The sequence below is a fragment of the Heterocephalus glaber genome, unplaced genomic scaffold, assembly GCF_053883595.1.
Source record: "Heterocephalus glaber isolate CG9 unplaced genomic scaffold, H.glaber_assembly_v1.0 deba00001600, whole genome shotgun sequence".
Lineage (NCBI taxonomy): Eukaryota > Metazoa > Chordata > Mammalia > Rodentia > Bathyergidae > Heterocephalus > Heterocephalus glaber.
Window position 1 is genome coordinate 39,641,500 of NW_028258372.1, and position 17,262 is coordinate 39,658,761.

General features: G+C 53.0%; 1 protein-coding gene and 1 long non-coding RNA gene across 6 annotated transcripts in view; one reads left to right on the forward strand and one right to left on the reverse strand.

Annotated features, from left to right (window-relative positions):
• Positions 1-2,058: 2,058 nt before the first annotated feature.
• The window catches only part of LOC110345335 (uncharacterized), a 34,541-nt gene continuing 19,337 nt past the window's right edge, over positions 2,059-17,262 (reverse strand). For 3 of the 4 annotated variants that reach the window (XR_002388620.2, XR_002388619.2, XR_002388618.2), the window contains 2 exons: positions 5,062-13,692; positions 2,059-4,410 (listed from right to left, as the gene is read on the reverse strand). This is a non-coding gene — a long non-coding RNA (uncharacterized LOC110345335). The remainder of the gene's footprint in view (positions 4,411-5,061; positions 13,693-17,262) is intronic. The other variant, XR_015444241.1, reaches the window with a different exon arrangement.
• On the forward strand, positions 11,142-17,013 carry Prelp (proline and arginine rich end leucine rich repeat protein). Of its 2 annotated transcripts, XM_004862184.3 has the most exons (3): positions 11,142-12,114; positions 13,612-13,732; positions 14,450-17,013. In XM_004862184.3, exons 1-3 carry the CDS (start codon positions 11,142-11,144, stop codon positions 15,360-15,362), a joined length of 2,007 nt encoding a protein of 668 aa, XP_004862241.2. In that variant the 3' UTR covers positions 15,363-17,013. The 2 variants fall into 2 exon arrangements, with proteins under 2 accessions (XP_004862241.2, XP_087050046.1); XM_087193920.1 differs by lacking the exon at positions 13,612-13,732.

Sequence of the window (17,262 nt, forward strand, 5' to 3'; positions counted from 1 at the left end):
CTCCAGGCGGTTGTCTGCTGACACAGCTGTCTGTGGAGCATTTGCTCTCCCTGGCTAGCACTTCCTTGTCACCTTGGTGATTGACAGAGGCAGCCTGCCAATGCGGGACAGGATGGCGCACAGTGAGCAGACAGGGACGCGGAGGCCCTTCCGTCCCACTGTGTTCCCTGTGGCTCTTCCCTCCCTGGCTCTGCCCTCCCACTTCCTCTTGTGGAAATGTTCAGCCTAGGTCTGGGGGAGGTAGGAAATGGATGCAGATACACATGACTTTAGCCTTGTCTTCCACAAGCCTCGGGCCCTGCGTGTCCTGGCCAGAAATTAGGGGACAAGGAAACTTCTTACTCCAGAGAAGAAGTGGCCCCTGGCTGGGGCTGGGTTTGGGAGAATGGAGGAATTTCATGGACCCCGAGAGAGAGGATCAGGCAGAGGGTCAGGCACCCAGCCTGTCCCCAGAGAGGAAATGGCAGCCCTGCAGGTTTCTGTTCCCTCTGCAAGCCTGGAAAGTGTTCGAGCCGATGAACCGGAGAGGCTCATGGGATGAAGGAGCGTCATCTTGCAGTTACCAGGAGCCCCATGCGTGTGCCCCCCGCCCTGCCTGGCACCGGCAAGCCTGCTCAAGCTGCCCCACAAGCCAGGGGAGAAGGGATCCCAGGACTGAGGTAGAGATTCCCACTGTCCCAGTGAAACAAACTCTTGGATCCAGAAATTAGAGAAGGAAGCTAAATGATAACACGAAGTAATATTTCTTTCACTGCCAAGTTGGCAGACTACAATTAATACCTGACACATGCTAATGTGCAAACTGAGACTCCGGATGGAGGACACCAGGTAGCCCAAGGCTATTGGGCTAGTATGGAGACGAGGCAGGGTCAGAACTGGAACCTCATCTGTGGAACACTGGGCCCAGCACTGCCTACCCTAAAAGTGAGTCCATCAAGAGGAACTGCTTTGGGGAGGCTGAGGCAGGAGGATCACAAGTTCAAACCCAGCCTGGGGAACTTAGTGACTTCGTGAAATCCTGTCTCAGAATAAAAGTTTTTAAAGAGCTGGGATGTAGCTCAATGCAAAGACCTGGATTTAATCCCCAGTGGTACTTTAAAACAAAGAAACGAGAGAGAGAGAGAGAGAGAGAGAGAGAGAGGGGGCTTGTTAATATGGGGAGATAAATACGGGGAGAGGTGGAACAGAATGAGAAAGCCGTGTGTACCAATATGAAATGATCTTTAAGATACACTACTGAGTGAAAAGGAAAGTGACAGGAGCTTACTTATTCTTGTGCATGCATTCAGCCGCCAGGACACAGAGGCAGTATCCTGACTGTGTGCTGGAGGGGATGGGCCAGGGTAGAATGCTTTCCTTGCAGAACCTTCTAGAATTTTTGAATTTTGAATCAAGAGAATTATTATCTATTAAAAAAATAGAGTGACAGAGACTCTCCTTGTTCAACTCGTAAATTTGACGGAACAGACCCCCTACTGAGCAGCCCGCTGTGCCAAGCCCCTGGTGGCACTGTGGGCTCTGCGTGGTGAACAGGGCGCTGTCTCTGCCCACCGGGAGCCCACTCACCCCAGGCAACCCTGGGCAGCGGCATGGACAACCACAGAACTCCACAGCCGCTGCCCTGTCAGCCAGCCGGCGGGTGAGGGTGGGCGTCCGCCCGGGCCCAGCCTCTTCGGGGCCTGGTGACACTGGGGGGTCTGAGCTCCCACTTCTCTGGCCCACACTGCCCTGTCCAGCAGGCATCGGGGAGGGGGACGCCTGAATGGCCTCCCTTCTGCACCTTGTGGAAGAGGCGCCCACAGTCTGCCCTTTCTCCTCCCGCTCTAGGCCCTCACTGCTTGTAAGCAAGACAGTGGCTACTGTGAGGGTCGGAGGAACAGTGAGGCCCCGGTGGATGTCAGTCTGGGCAGGTCTGGCCTCTGGAAACCCTCCATGGTGGAGCACCACCCCCGCACGCAGCTCCCCTTGTTCTACCCCCAAGCCCACCATCCCAGGCTCCCCTGGGGGCAGGCAGCAGCTGGGGCAATCTGGACATCTGCCTCCCACCACTTGCCCTGCACCTACTCCAGGTCCGTGGAAGGGGCAAATACCTCTGGCCACAGCAGGAAGGGATAAATACCTGCCCTGAGGTGATGCTACCCCCGGGGTGTCCCCAGACTCTGGGAGAGGAAGCTCGAGGAGGAGGAGTCTCATGGTCTCAGGGGCTGGCTGCATGAAACTAAGGAATCACAGGATGCACCACCGCCAGCGGTCCTGCCCTGACCGGGTGTATCCTGAGGTTCTCACTTCCGAGTGCAGATGAGGAAACCGAGACTCTGACTTGCTGCTGCAAGACCTGCTCGCTGGGTAGCTAGAGCGTATCGGAGCCGCCATTTAACCCAGGTGTCCTAACTCCACATCTCAGGCTCCCTTCACACTATTGTTGGAAGAGAATTTGGAGGCCACTTAGCAGAACGTGTATTTCACAAAGGATGAATCGAGGTCAGAGCAGGAGAGGGCATCTTCGCTCCACGGCGTGGAAGAGGTAAAGCGGGTCTCAGGCTCCTGGGCCCCTGGCCCGGCTGGAGAGAGGCAGGTTGGTTGGGGTGACCTGACCCCGTTCGTCCCCTTCACGGTGTTCCTGATCTGTTTGGCTTCTCGCAGTGGCCTAATGTCGTTCAGGCTAGGCAGGGAAGTCATTTTTGTTTGGTTCTTTACTGAGGTATAAACTAACAAATATACACGTGTCTAGTGAATTTCAAGTAAATTAAGCAGTGTTACTAATTACAGTCACCGCGCCGTACGTTGCACCCCTAGCCTGTCTCACCTTACAACTGAAAGTGAGGGCTCTTTAACTGCAATTTCCCAACCTTGCCCACTCCTCAGACACCAGGGCCACCTCCTCTCTTTGCTTCTGTGTGTTCTCAGGTCACCCTGAGGGGGGTGACGAAGGCCCTGGGCTGGCTCCAGGGAGAGAGCTGTAGAGCTCTGGCCTGGAAGTTAATGAGAGAGGAAGCGAGGAGGAAGCATTTGCCCTCACACAGAGGCACTCACATCCATTGTTTTAAAAAATCTAAATACACCGATATTTGAGAGAATCAGCACAAAAGAAACAAGACTGGGCCTGAGCTGGGGTCCTTGTCAAAGCCGGGTGTTAAGTAATGGGTTATTAGTTAATAGTCTCCTGTGTAAATGTGTACGTGTTTTTAAATTTCTATAATAAAAGCTTTTTAAATTAATGCGCTCTCAGCCCTTTGGGTGCCAATTAGCAAACCACGCTCTAGGCTCTCCTGATGGTCTCTCGCCTCCAGCCCAATCCCAGCTGCATGGCCTGGGTGGGGAGTGAGGATGGGGGGAAGGCTGAGGCAGAAGGATTGCAAGTTCAAGCCCAGCCCAGCCTGAGCAACTTAGCACTTTAGGAAGACCCTGTCTCAAATTAAGACATTTTAAAAAGGGGGCTAGGGATGTAGCTCAGTATGAAGGCCCAGTTCTGTCCCTAGGATGACAAAAAATAAAGTGCTTCACAATTTACAGTGTCATTTAATCATCCCAGCCCCAGGAAGTAGAGGTTATTCCCCATTCTAGACCCGAGGAAACAAGTTCCTCCTTATCTTTGCCCCAAATCACATAGCCCAGGGGAGGGGTGGAAGGAGCCCCTGTCTGGGCCTTGGCAGCTCATCATGGGCCCAAGGACACAGAAGTAAATTCCATTAAATCTCTCAGTAATCACCGGGCATGGCAGGAAGTTTTGCTGGTTGCAGCTGAACTGGAAGTGTGTTGTGGTCTTATGAACGAGGAAGATCCTTAAAGGCCATAATGATGCTTGCCTGGCATGCCAACCTGCCTTGGGGAAATGTGGGCTTCTCCACCAGTCTGTGTGGTGACCCCAAATCTCACCTGAGTGTGATACAAAGAGCCGAAAGAAAGTTCCAGCGTTGCCCATAGGACCCTTGGGTCTTGCATCAAACCCAAATTCTGCTTTCACCTGGCTTTGTGACCTCAGGCTGGGCTTTCCCTTTCGGTCCTCAGACCAATCCTCTATCTGGCAAGCACAGCAACAGCAGACCCCACTCCCTCAGCAAGCTCCCTCCTGGAGAAGCCACCTTGGGAAGGATTCTCACTGCTGGGGAAGCGTCCCAGACCCCTTGCTGGGCTGGAATTTAACACCAGGTTGTGACAGTGTCCCGCGCTAGAGGCTTATTAGGAAGAATTCAACAGCCCGGTGCTGGACCTAGCCATCCAGTCCAGCCCAGCCCAGCCCGGGCCTGCACAAGGCTGCTTTCCACGCCTTTTCCTCTGTTAATTCGGCATGTTTTCCAAACACAGGTCAAACAATCTCCCTCCAGAAGCAGCAGCAGCAGCAGAAGGAAACATTATTAAAGTGAGTCCGTTAGTGGGCATGGTTCAGGGATGAAGTCTTTGGAGTTTTGGCTGCCAAATAAAGACGTTACTGTTGTCATTCCTCCTTTCCCAAGCGCCCTCCCTCTCTCTCCTCTCCTCCCTCCCTCCCTTCCCTCGTCCTCTCTTCCTCTCCCTCCCTGCGATCTGCCCCTCCCTCCCCCTAACCTAACCTCCCCACCCCAATAGGATCTGGTGGAAGAAAAGTCAGGCAAACACCACTGGGAGATCAGAACTTCTAGCTGGCTCTCTGCTGCCACAGCTCCACCAAAAGGGTGGGGAGGAAGAGGAACATCGACCCAGAGCTCAGAGGAGAGGCAGGTGTGCTCAGGTAAGCCAGGCAGTGGGCAGAGGACGGAGACCTGGAAGACTCCTTCCTCCTCCACCTTCGCTTCTTTTCCAAGGAGCTCAAATGCAGTCCCCCCCTTTCCCCCCTGCACCCTCTCCCTCTTCCCCTCTCTATCCCTGTGCACCCCTCTTCTTGTTCACTGCTGAAGTTAAACTTTCCTGGTGCAGATGTTTGTTGTAGCATGGGGAGCTGTGTCGCACACAGAATTTCCACAGATCAGGTGTTGCCATAGTAACCGGACAGCAGAATGCACTTCCCTGCACCTTTCATGTATGGTCACACATTGCTGCACGCACGCGCGCGCACACACACACACACATCTGTCTCTCACCCACCTCCCCAGCTGTAAGAGCAAAGGGAAAGTGTGTCTTCCCACTGAGAGGTCAGAGCCAGAAGAAAATCATGTGTTCAGAGTCCAGGCCAAGCAGGGAGCAGGGGCTGAAGGATGTCTTCGATCTTTCCAGTTTAATCGGGTAGGAGGGAGAAGAAAAGTGGCTTTCCAACCTGATCAGTATCTTCTCAGCAGCCTGAATTTCTTAGCGTCCCTGCTCCAAGCCACTTGGCTTTTAGAAGGAAAAAGACCAGTTAACCTAGCCTACAAGTCCTGGAGGTCCTAATCCCCAGCTCTGGGGCAGTTGGTTCACACACACACACACACACACTCCCTGCAGGCAGCCCGAAAATTTTTCTTTGAAACCATTCTGAAATTATCCCAACCATTTAGATTGGCAAGGGGACCTTATGTAGGGGGGGCAAGGGGGACAGTTGTTCTTTAAACAGTCAGAGAAGGGGAAACTGAGGAGATCCCTGCACTGTCTCCCCAGCTCATTGCTCTCCAGTGGCAGAGAGGGGTCCCACATCGGGCAGGCTGAGGGCTAGGACAGCATTCTCAGGCACAGATGATCTGGGGAGTCACCTGGGTGGGGAGGGGCAGTGTGAGGGGCTTCACTGAAGCCTCACTGAGTGGTCACCAGCGGCCTGTGGTTGTTTTACCCCTGAGGGGTCCTAATGGCCAGCCATGGCTGGAGATGCTGGGCCTGGGCCTGAGAGAGGCCTTGCACGGGACCCACAGTGCTCACTGGGCAGCAGCCACATGGTGGCCTGGAACAGGAGCTCTGGAGATCCCAGCAGGACGCTTCTTTGGAGAGAGGGTGTGAGCACCAAAAGGATTAGGGGAGATCCTGTCTCGCAGGCCCAGGCAGCCATGTCACTGAGGGATTCCAGACAGTTCCCTCTGGATGTCTTTGCCTGCCCCAGGGCCTTGTCCTGTCCCTTCTGGGTTCCTAATGGGCTCTCAGAGGGTGGGCTGGGCAGTAAGTTCTTTACTCCCTTCCCCTCCCTGCAGGGCAGCCCCAGTTACTGGCCACATGAGTGAAGCATCTCACGGCTGGGAGGGACAAGAGCCAGGTCCAAATGGTCGGAGAAGTCATGGATGGAAGTGGGAACCCGAAGCCAGAGGAGAAGTCTTGCGCCTTCACTGGCCCATGAGCCCCACCTGCTGCAGAAAGCACAGGGCTGGGTTAGTGAAGTGGGCAGAACCAGCCTTTGCTAGGTGGCAGGGTCTCTCCAACTAGTGGACTCTGAGTCCCCAGTGTGGTCTCTTGCACCTCCGGCTCATTGCAAGGAAGCTTCCTGGGGGCCAGGGATTTAGCTCAGTGGTTTCGCCACCTGCTGTGCAAGCACAAGGACCCGAGTTTGATCCGTGGTACCAAAAAGAAGAAAAAAGAAAGAAAGCTTCCTGTCACCAGGCACTGGGTGGGACTGCCTCAAGCCAGGCTAACGGGGGGAGAAAGGGCCTGAAATAATACCAGAATCCCTTAGCATTGACTGGCCACTCATGTGTACAACTCACTGAACCCTCTAAACAATCCAGTAAGAAGTTGTTGACTGGAGGTCCTGGGTTGAATCCCCAGTACCCCCCCCCGCAAAAGTTGTTGCCCATTTCACAGATGAGGAAACTGAGGCTTGACCAATGGCAGGCAACCCTGCTAAACAGTTGCAGGGTTGAGACCCAGATCAACAACCTTCCAAGGCATGGGACAGATTCTTCTTAGCTTTCTTCAAGAGGAGGAAGGCAGAGTGGAGATGGAGGGCAACAGGGTGTTGGAGGAGAAAGCCCCTCACTGTTCTTTCTTCCCTGTCCCTCAGAATGGAAAATCTGCTCTTCCGGACTAGCTGCCTAAGGCTATAAAAACTTCCTTCTGCTTCCATTTCCCCTTGTGGTAGACACTGGGGAGACAGATGTTCTCTCCATAATAGTGTTATATTTATTTATAGAGCTTTTTGATCTGCAGCACATTTTAAAGTTGCTTGTGGCACTTTCTTCTGAGGACTGGTTGAGGAAATATAAGGATAGAAAAGATTTTATTGTCCCCATTTTACAGATAAGGAAACTGCCGCTCAGACAGGACCACAGCACCCCTTAACAGGGCCTTGACAGAGTCTGGGGCAGACTGGACGCCTTAACACATAAGCGGAGACCCCTGATGTCCCTGCTTCCAACTGCACTCTGCACTCCAAGAAAAGAGAAAGTGAGCAGAATGACTTGCAGACGTCTGGGCTTAGAAGAGAGAGAAGGGAGGGAAGAGAAGGTGACATCTTGATGTCCATGGGGACAGCTCTGGGGCAGGGCACCTGTCTGGGTTAAGCCATGGGGAGGCATGAGGGTGACCATGTAGACAGGAAATCTGCAGTCCGAAAATTTCCAGTACACAGCATGGAGTAAGCCTGGAGCTAACATTGCCTGATCCTGGGAGCCCAGCCCAGCCCCAGCCCCTCCACGCAAAGCTGATTATTCTTAATTAAACTGCTCCTAAGGATTTCACAAACCCATTTGGTCCTCAGCCCTGCCCAGCCCTGGACATAAACATTGTACCAGCCCTGGAATCTAACCTTAAATGAACGGGACAGATAGGAACAGCTGGGAAGAGGTCTGCTTCACTCTGACAATGAGGAATTTCTCTAGAGCAATCTCTTTCGTAAACAAATAAACAAGTCCTTGCCATGTGTAGAGATGTTATACTATACAGTGCCTTCAAATGCATGATCTCATCTGATCCTCACACAGATTGGGAGCTGGGGGCCCAGGGAAGAGAGTCAGAGTCAGGATTCAAGCCCAGAGCTGCATAGTTGGAACTGAGATTTTAATTTTAAGCTCCCTTGGGAAATGTTCTTAAATGTAGAGAATTTTAGGTTAGGAAAAGAAACTGCTCTTCCCTTCCATGGAGCAGCAGCTTTTTGAGAGCCACACACATCCTAAGGGACCAAGGGAGCTCATGATTGGACAGAAGGTTCTAGAAGCTTCTGGATACAGCAGTGGCCATGGAGCAATGTGGGAAGCACTATGAGTCCCTTGGGGTCCAGGCACCTCCAGTCTGTCCCTGGGATTCTGGCGGTAGAGACCTAGGCTATCCCAGAGCACTGCCACACAGAATGGCTGTGTGGTCAGAGCTGCCCTGCCCAGCAGCCAAACTCTGCAGTACGGGGTGTGGGCCCCTGAGAAAGGCCTTAGACACGAACACTGCTTCCTTGTGCACTCGTGAGCGCACAGACAGCTCTGACCCAGCCTGGAGCTGAGAAGGGGGATGCCGGATCCAGATCCCGGGACACCGGCCCCTTGCCCCTGCCCCGGGAGCACATCCTAGGGAACCTCCCGTAGGCCCTGGGAGGAGCTTGGCCAGCTCCTGGGGATGGAATGTGAAAGGGTCAAAAGGATGAGTGGGAAGATGGGACACGCTCTCAAAAGGTCTGGCCCTGGAGAAGGGGATGAGAACAGCCTGTGTCCACTGTGCCTGAGAAGGGGCAGGCCCTGCCGAGCAGAACTGCGACTAGCCTGCCCATTCCTGTCACCTCTGCCAGTGGAGACCAGGGCGCCCATGCCTGAGACACTGAGGAAGCCACGAGGCAGAGACCAGCAGCCCAAGTCCGCGGGCCTCACAGAGCACGCCCTGTCTTGGTGTCCAGCACCCCTGGGTGACCACGGCGAGGAAGGGAGCAGAGGAACCCGGGCCAGTGCCATGCTTGACACTGGGGTGGCATTTCTCACAGCACCCGCATGTTCTTGCTTATTTCCAGACTTCTGGGTGATTTGAAAACAAAGAAATCCAGAGAGGAAAAAAATCAGGGTAAAAAAAATCGGGGCTTAAAACATCCTTGCTTTTACAACATTAATACTTTAACCACTCCCTTAATTTATATGTAATATGACTGTGCTGGTTTCAAGAAAATTACAGGCTTTTTTTTAAGAGATAGGGTCTCAGTACCTAACCCAGGCTGCCCTGAACTCAGCCTCTTGAGGAGCTGGGATTATGGACATACAGCAATTACAGGCCTTATAAAGCATAAATTCATAATTTACCAATTATAAGTGATATGAAATCCAGTAACAAGGTTCAAATTTTAGTCCTTTCAGTGTATCTGGAGACTGTTAAATCTTCAACAGCAGATAAAGGCAGGAACCTAACGAGGTCCTTTGATAGGAGGCACAGGGAAAATGGCCTCGAGACCCCCTGGAAAAGCCTGCCTGGGAAAAGACTCTGTCATGGGACGAACAGAAGCATCAGGGCTGAAGAAGGTTCTGACCCTCCCTCCCTCTTCCTTCCCATGACCATGTATAGCACAAGGACAAACATAAGGGACACGAGGACATGCACATAGGGGTCAAGTGAGTGTGAGTTTGCCTTTGTGTAAGGGGCTGGAGAGGAGCATGAGGTATGTGTGCCAGAGTGTCAGGCCGGGGTCAAGACTGTGTGTCCGTGTGCGCAGACAGGTGCAGGTGAGCGCTATGCTGAGACGTTCTCTGCCCATCCCGAGTGCGCTCTGTCTCCTTTCCCGCACCTTGTCCTGTTCAGCTTCTCCTGAGCGTCTTGGCCCAGGACTCAACAGCCAGCGAGGGGCTTCAACCCTCACCTTTTGAGCAGAGGCAGGGGCAGATAGCACTGGCACACACAAGGGAAGAAGCAGAGTCCATGTGCACTCAGAGGGAGTGGGAGAGGCAGGGGGCCTGGACTGTAGGCTGGGGACATACTCCCAGCTACTCTATGGTAGAGAACCCAAGATCCCTGCATCTCTGATGTGTTCCAGAGCCTGGGACAGGGGCCTGGTCCCCCACAATTCTAAAGGTGCAAAGAGAACCAGTTGAGGCTATGTGGAAAGGGAGATCTTGGCTGGGAATGGTAGCCCCAGGGAGGGGACAGTATGGACACCCCATCCCTGGATTCTTCTGAACCTGGGCCAGGGGAAGAAGCCCATGGGAGCTCCCACTCTGCATCTGCAGCCCTGAGTCGGTTGCTATTTCCCTGGCTTTGATTCAATCCAATCACCTGGACCTTCTGAGGAGTCATCAGGACCAATGGGAAGGACCACCCCAAAAGATCCTTCAGCTCCCTGGTCTAACACCACTCAGGCTAGCAGGAAGTTCTTCTAGATACCCTTCTTCAGTATTACTAACTGCAAAGGAAATGGGGAACAGGAATAACAAGTCAAAAGAAAGAAAAGTGTTTCTTCACATCTTCCTAACCCTTTCCTGTTTGTTTTCCCAGGAGCCTCCACATCTGGGGAGGAATTCTTGGCATGGCTCTCGCTGGCAGAGACTAGCCCTCTGTGAGCCAAGTGTAGGGGAAGAGCGAGGCCTAGGCCTGGGCAGGAAGGGGTGGATGCGGGCTGTCTGAGTGCCCCATCCCTGCACAGGCTCTGCTCTGGAAGGCAGGAGATCTGGATTTCTGGTGGCTGTGAAATAGCTTCTCAGCCTCGGCAACCCACTTCTTCCCTCCCTCTCAGTTTTTGTAAACAGTGGGGTCTGGACTTGCTTGGTGAATTTCAAACCATTTTTAGCAATGAAACCTCTTCTGGTTCTCCCCGAAATGAATGCATTGGCTAAACCTCAATATATATACCAGATCTAAAAATTAGAGCTGCATGAGTCGGCACAAGAGGAGACTGGGGTAGCCCAGGGCCACCTCCTCTACCTGCCTCCCCCAGGGGCCTCAGAAAAGGCGCTGTGCAAAACCCACTGCATTATGGGTTGAAGGCCCCTCCCAGATGTTATGGCCAGGGCCCTATGGGTCATGGATCCTAACACCTCTCTGATAAAGGCAGGGATCATTTTCTTCTGGCACAAACAGAGAGACTGGGGCCAGAGAGGTGGTGGGCCTTCTCCAGAAAGCCTCAGGACCCTGATTCCCAGCCCAGAGTGCTTCTCCACCAGGACTCTCATCTGAGGTGTGGCTGGGCCTCAGGTGGGAATCAGAGCCCAGGGTCCTTGCCCCTCCCTCACCTGCTCTGCAGCTGCTGAGCTCTGCCTGCCTCCCCGGGGGCCAGTCCTGGGTGCCCGACCACAGAGAGGCCTGGCCTCTGCTCCCGAGGTCCAGCAGGCTAACAACCCCCGGTGTCCTCCTGCAGGTGCATCACCTGGATCATGAAGTCATCCCTCTGCTGGCTCCTCTCACTTCTCCTCTTGGCCTCTGTGGCCCAAGGCCAATCATCAAGGAGACCAAGACCTGGGCCCGGGCCCGGACGCAGGCCCCGGCCCAGGCCCAAGCCCACAGCCAGCTTTCCTCACCCCCATGAGCCAGCAGAGCCCACAGACCTGCCTCCCCCGCTGCCTCCTGGCCCTCCATCCATCTTCCCTGACTGTCCCCGGGAATGCCACTGCCCCCCTGACTTCCCATCGGCCCTCTACTGTGACAGCCGCAACCTGCGCACCGTGCCTGTCATCCCGGCCCGCATCCATTACCTCTATCTCCAGAACAACTTCATCTCTGAGCTGCCAGTGGAGTCCTTTAAGAATGCCACAGGCCTGAGGTGGGTCAACCTGGACAACAACCGCATCCGCAAGGTGGACCAAAGGGTGCTGGAGAAGCTCCCGGGCCTGGTGTTTCTCTACATGGAGAAAAATCAGCTGGAGGAGGTGCCCTCGGCCCTGCCCCCGAGCCTGGAGCAGCTCAGGCTGAGCCAGAACCTCATCTCCAGGATCCCACCTGGTGTCTTCAGCAAGCTGGAGAAACTGCTGCTTCTCGACCTGCAGCACAATAAGCTGAGCGACGGTGTCTTCAAGTCCGACACCTTCCAGGGCCTCAAGAGCCTCATGCAGCTCAACCTGGCCCACAACATCCTGAGAAAGATGCCGCCCAAGGTGCCTCCAGCCCTTCACCAGCTCTACCTGGACAGCAACAAGATCGAGAACATCCCCAACGGGTACTTCAAGGGTTTCCCCAACCTGGCCTTCATTCGGCTGAACTACAACAAGCTGTCTGACCGAGGGCTCCCCAAGAACTCCTTCAACATCTCCAACCTGCTGGTGCTCCACCTGTCCCACAACAAGATCAGCAGTGTGCCCGCCATCAGCAACAGGCTGGAGCACCTGTACCTCAACAACAACAGCATCGAGAGTGAGTGGGGTCGCCGTGAGGGCCCCCTCTTCCCAGAAGCCTCGGGGTGAGGGGGTCAGACCGCTTCCACCAGCTGGGGTGTAGCTCAGTGGGACAGTGCTTGGCTGGTGTGTGCGAGGCCTTGGGTTTGACCCTTGGCACCATGTTTTGTTTTAAGTATCCACTTTGGCTCTGCACTTCAAATCTTGGTCCTACCACTTGCTATATCGGTGTGACCTTGAAAAGATATCTATCTCTCCTGGGAAGTTTCTCCTCTGTGATAATGTGGCAATAATACCTTCTAGAACAAAGTAGACAGGCAGGTGGGGATTTAATACCCTAATATGGATGAAGGGTGCAGAACACCATGCTTGGAGGCCACTAGTTCTCTTTTTCCATCCCTTCTCTAGCCTCTGGCTCCATTCTTTGGGTAGATGTAGGATACACTCCAGCACGATCTCCTAAAAGCAAAACAGACACTGAATGCTCACCCTGACATATCCTGGGCCACCTGCTTCAAAAGCCAACCTTCAAAAGAGGTCTTCCCAGAGCTGGGCACCAGTTTGGAAGTGCCTGTGAAAGGGACCCAGAGAGGCACCCCTACGCAGCTGGTGAAAACGTGGCAGCTAGGAAAAGCTGCTTTTCGAGTCTCTCCGGAAGGCTGCAGTGTTAGACAGTACACTTAAGGGAGAGTCTGCCTACGCTACATTTACAGGGTCCGGGATTGGGGTGACAATTGCTGCCCAGAACAGGAGACTGGGACTCTCCATTTGGCTTCAATCAAAAACGTTCAGAAAAAAAGAAAAATGTTCGTTCTGAGCAGAGCATCAGAAGTAAGGCTCAGAAACAAAGGCAAGAGTAGTAACTGGTCCTTGAACAAAGCAGGCTCCATTCACACAAGCAGTGCAGCAGCTGAAGGAGAAAGGGGGCAAAGGGGAAAGAAAAGGACCCCAAAACAAGATTAAGGATACTTGGTTTCCAATCCAAAGAATGAGAGTTTGTTGAAGTTTCTACCATCTTGAAACAAATAGGCAGAACAGGCCCATTCACTTCTCTGGGATAATTATAAGAAGTGGGGAAGGATTATTTCCTTTTAAATCTTGCAAGAAACAAATTTGAGAAAATAGAAAAACTGTCTAATTTTACCCTGCAGGTAGCTATTAAAGTGGAACACTTAGCCCCAGGAAGCTGTGTAGGCTGAAGATACAGACAAAAAGGGTGCCTCAATTAATCAATGGCTGACGTTTCTACCAGGTTGTGCAAAAACAGGTTGCTGAGGGCTCTCTCAGCCTTTTGAAGTCAGAAAAATCACACCCCCGCTGCATGTGCTCACCCTCACCCCCACAGCCCTGCCATCACTAACAGGCAGAATGGGCCCGAATCAGTGAGGAGTGATGTTTTCAGTAGTGCTCCTGCTGCGCCACCCGTACTGTCCTGTGCAGTCTGCAGAATACCTTCATCACCAACATTCTCCCGCTGGTGCGCAGGGCAGGCAGGCACCAATTTCTCCATTCACAGGTTGGGGAACAAGCATCGGGGTGGTAAGGCCAGAGTCACGAAGTCCATGTGGAAAGTTCCACCTGTGTCAGGGCTCTTCCGCTACTCCAACAAGGAAGGAAGAAAAACAGGAGAGGAAGAAGTAAGCCATAATGATAACTCCTTCCTCTCTCCTCTCCCTCCCTCCCCTCCCTCTTCTACCTCCGTGATAAATAAATGAAGGCTTAGAAAGAATTTTAGGATGTGAATACAATTTAATAGAAGTAAAATCTAAATAGAAGACAATATGGCTAAAGTCATCTAACAAGAGGTGAAGGAAAAATGGAATCCCAGGCCATGGACACTTCAGGATCAATAGGTTCCTTATCTCCCCATCGCCCCTTTCTACTTCCTGTCATCCTCATTTCAGTTAATGTGATCATCTTCCATCCATCCTCATGTAAAACATCTGACCCACAGGGCAATCTCCAGAGTAATTCTCACATCCACCTGCTGGCTCCAGGACTACCACTAATGCTTCTCCGCACTTGGCTAGATTCATCTTTTTATAGTATAAACCTGACCAAGGGGATCTCTAAGGACCCCGGGTCGGCACTGCAGGATCTATTGCTCAGATACCTAACATGCGATTCTTCGGAGTGAATTGCAATATCAATTGTTGATCACTTCTAACTCAAATTATTCAACAAATGGATGAACTAAGCCTGGAGCTTAGGGCAACCTGTCTATGTCACACACTTCCAGAGTCGTCCAGTTTCAGAGAGAACTCTAGAGTCCTTTCTGCAAATTGTCCTTCACTTCCCCTTCCTCCTGTCCACCTCCCACAAACCCTGCTGCTGACTTTCTTCTTTCTCTGCAGAAATCAACGGGACACAGATTTGCCCCGGCAACCTGGTGGCCTTCCAGGACTTTTCCTCAGATCTGGAGAACGTGCCTCACCTGCGCTACCTGCGGCTGGATGGGAACTACCTGAAGCCACCCATCCCGCTGGACCTCATGATGTGCTTCCGCCTGCTGCAGTCTGTGGTCATCTAGGCCCTGCCCTGGCTGGACCTCCTCTGACTGCACTTGAAGGCTGGTGGCCCAGGTGCCTGGCCCGCCATTTTTCTCTGTCTCTCCCTCTTTTACTCCTCCTATGCCTCTCTTATCTCCCCTTTCTGAGAACAGGAAGTGCCGTGTGCTCTGCCGCAGCTCTGGAGAAAGATTTCCCAGGGCTTTATTTGCTCCCGCCCAGTTCAAAGTCACCCCCTGCACTCATGCCCAAACTTCTGGCGTTCCGAGGTGTCCCTGCTCCAGAAACACAGCCGACTATAGACCTCGCATCCCTTCTTCTCTCCTCCTCCACACATCGCTCCTGGGCAAGGCTGGGCCACAGACTGACATCTGAGCTTGATCCTGGCCAAGCGAGAAGCACAAGACGTCCAGGGAAGCTCACACGTGCACTTCTGAAAGGCTCTCTGGAGACTTCCAATCCTGGGCAGCTCTGCCTAAAGAGGCTGAGAACCCCAGGTCTCCTCTACCAAGGATCCCTTCTCCCCAAACTGCTGCTCCATCACCCTGCTCCCTGGGCACTGCGCTGCTGTCTGCCAGCTGCATTCTGCAGGAAGGAAGCACAGAGGAGGGGCATGGGCTTGGGGTTCTCACAAAGGCCTGCAATCTGGCCCTCTCTGCACGGGGCAGAGTTGGAGAGTTTACCTCTCCAGGGTAACCATGGCACACACCCTCTGGGCTGGGCCTCAGAGAACAGCCAGAAGAATGGCTCAAGGAGCTAGGAATTAGCTAGGAGGAGAGGGGGGCGGTCAGAGCCCCAGGTCGGGCCAACACTATGGGTGTGGATGAGTCTGGCAGTGCCCCTCGCCCAACCTGGACAAGAGGCCTAAGGCCCTGGAGAACACAGTGTTCACACTGGCAGGTCAAGAGGCCCGGCCCCACCCAACCATCTGTTTTCTGTTAGTGTGGATGGCCCATCACTTCCACCAACAACTCCCCACCCCCACTGGGGTGGTATTAGCCACAGGGAAGGGGCGGAGCACTAGAAATCTCCCAGAAGTCTCTTCTGCGTTGAAAATGGGCCTCTAGCTCCAAGTCAGACACATCAGTGACACCTGGTGGCTGCTGAAAGTCACAACTGGTCCCATCCTCACCCTGTGTTTGGGGTGACTGGGGTGATGTTCCAAGGTCAGGGAGCTGGTTCGAGGTCTCGGCTTGGAAGCGCTACGGGTGACAGGCATGGCGCCACTCTCCTCTACAGGATAAAGGGCCAAAAGTCCACTTGATTGAGAGCAAATGGGAGCCTTGAGACACCAGGTGCAGATGCCATTTAACCTTGATCTTGCCAGGTCCCTTCTCTGAGCTCCCACATCTGTAAACCAGGCCGGGGGTGGGGAAGATGCTCCTCTGAGGCCCCCCAGCACTGCGGTCCAGTCTGCCCCTCTACTCTCTAGAGCACACCCTGTGCAAGACAAGTCCTAGCTGGTATCCCTTTCCTTGCAGTAATTTATGGGCTGTCTCTTCCAGAGAGGCTTCTCCGCCCTCCTTACTTGGCCCCGGTTAGCCGCTGGTCAGGTCTCCAGGTGGATCCCTCACCTTCATCCCTAACTTCCTGGGTGCCACCCCTCCACAGTCCCCTGGGGTATGTGTTGGTGGGGAATACTGGGAGGAGGATGTTCTAGAAATGATTAAGACACAGTAGCCCCCTCAAGTTAAGAGGAGAAATGCTTCAGAGGTTCTTAAGAAATTGAACTGAACTGGGCTCTTAACTTCAAGAAATCCCCATCACAGTCTTGCTCAACTTTCTCTTTTGCTAAATATGGGAAACAGTGCCCACTTCATCTGGGCCTCCTTCCCTGCAGCTGGTTTCTCCAAGGCTCATGCTTAAAGTCAGTCTCTTAGTATGGCTGTAAGCAACCTGGTGCTATGCCTGGACGAACCCCTTCCTGCTCCTCATTCACACCTAAAACCTCAATCCTTTCGATGAGGCCCATGGGCTCAAACAGCCCCTGTGGCTCTCCGGGGGGCCTGGTCCTGCAAACCTGAACATTTAGCTCCAGCAGCCACACGATCGTCATCATCCCATTGCCACATCCAGAGTAAGTCTGCTCCCTCCACTGCTTTCTGCAGCTGTAAGTCAGAGGGGTGAGAGGCAAAGCGGCTTTATAGGTACCCCAATCCCTGCATGCATACACACAGAGAGTTGGTTTCCCTTGGGTTTAGAAAGCCCTGCCTTCTGACACAAGTTCTACTGACATCAGCATATCCAGTGCTTTTGGAAACTGCATATCCGATTCAGGCATGGAAGGAGGTGTGTATGTGTGCTCTGTACATGGGTCTCTCCGCTCTTGCAGGCCATGTTAACTCTGGACCAACTTTTCCATTTCAACACGCTTCAAAGCAGAGGAAATAAAGTAATATGAAAACACCTTGCCTGAACTTGACAATGTGAATAGGTCAAGAGTCATACTTTAAAGCTCCTGCCCCTCACCTCTTATTTGCTTTGAGAAGGACAGTGGATAAAAGATTTTATTCTTAAGAAACCTCTAAGAAAGCTATCCCAAAGCCTTTTCTTGAAGAATTTCTCCAAAACTCATAACCCTCATGAAAAATTATTCCTAAAGTCAGACCAGAAATCTAAGAGTTACATTTGAAGCCCAAAACCCCAGGTTCTTTTGACTC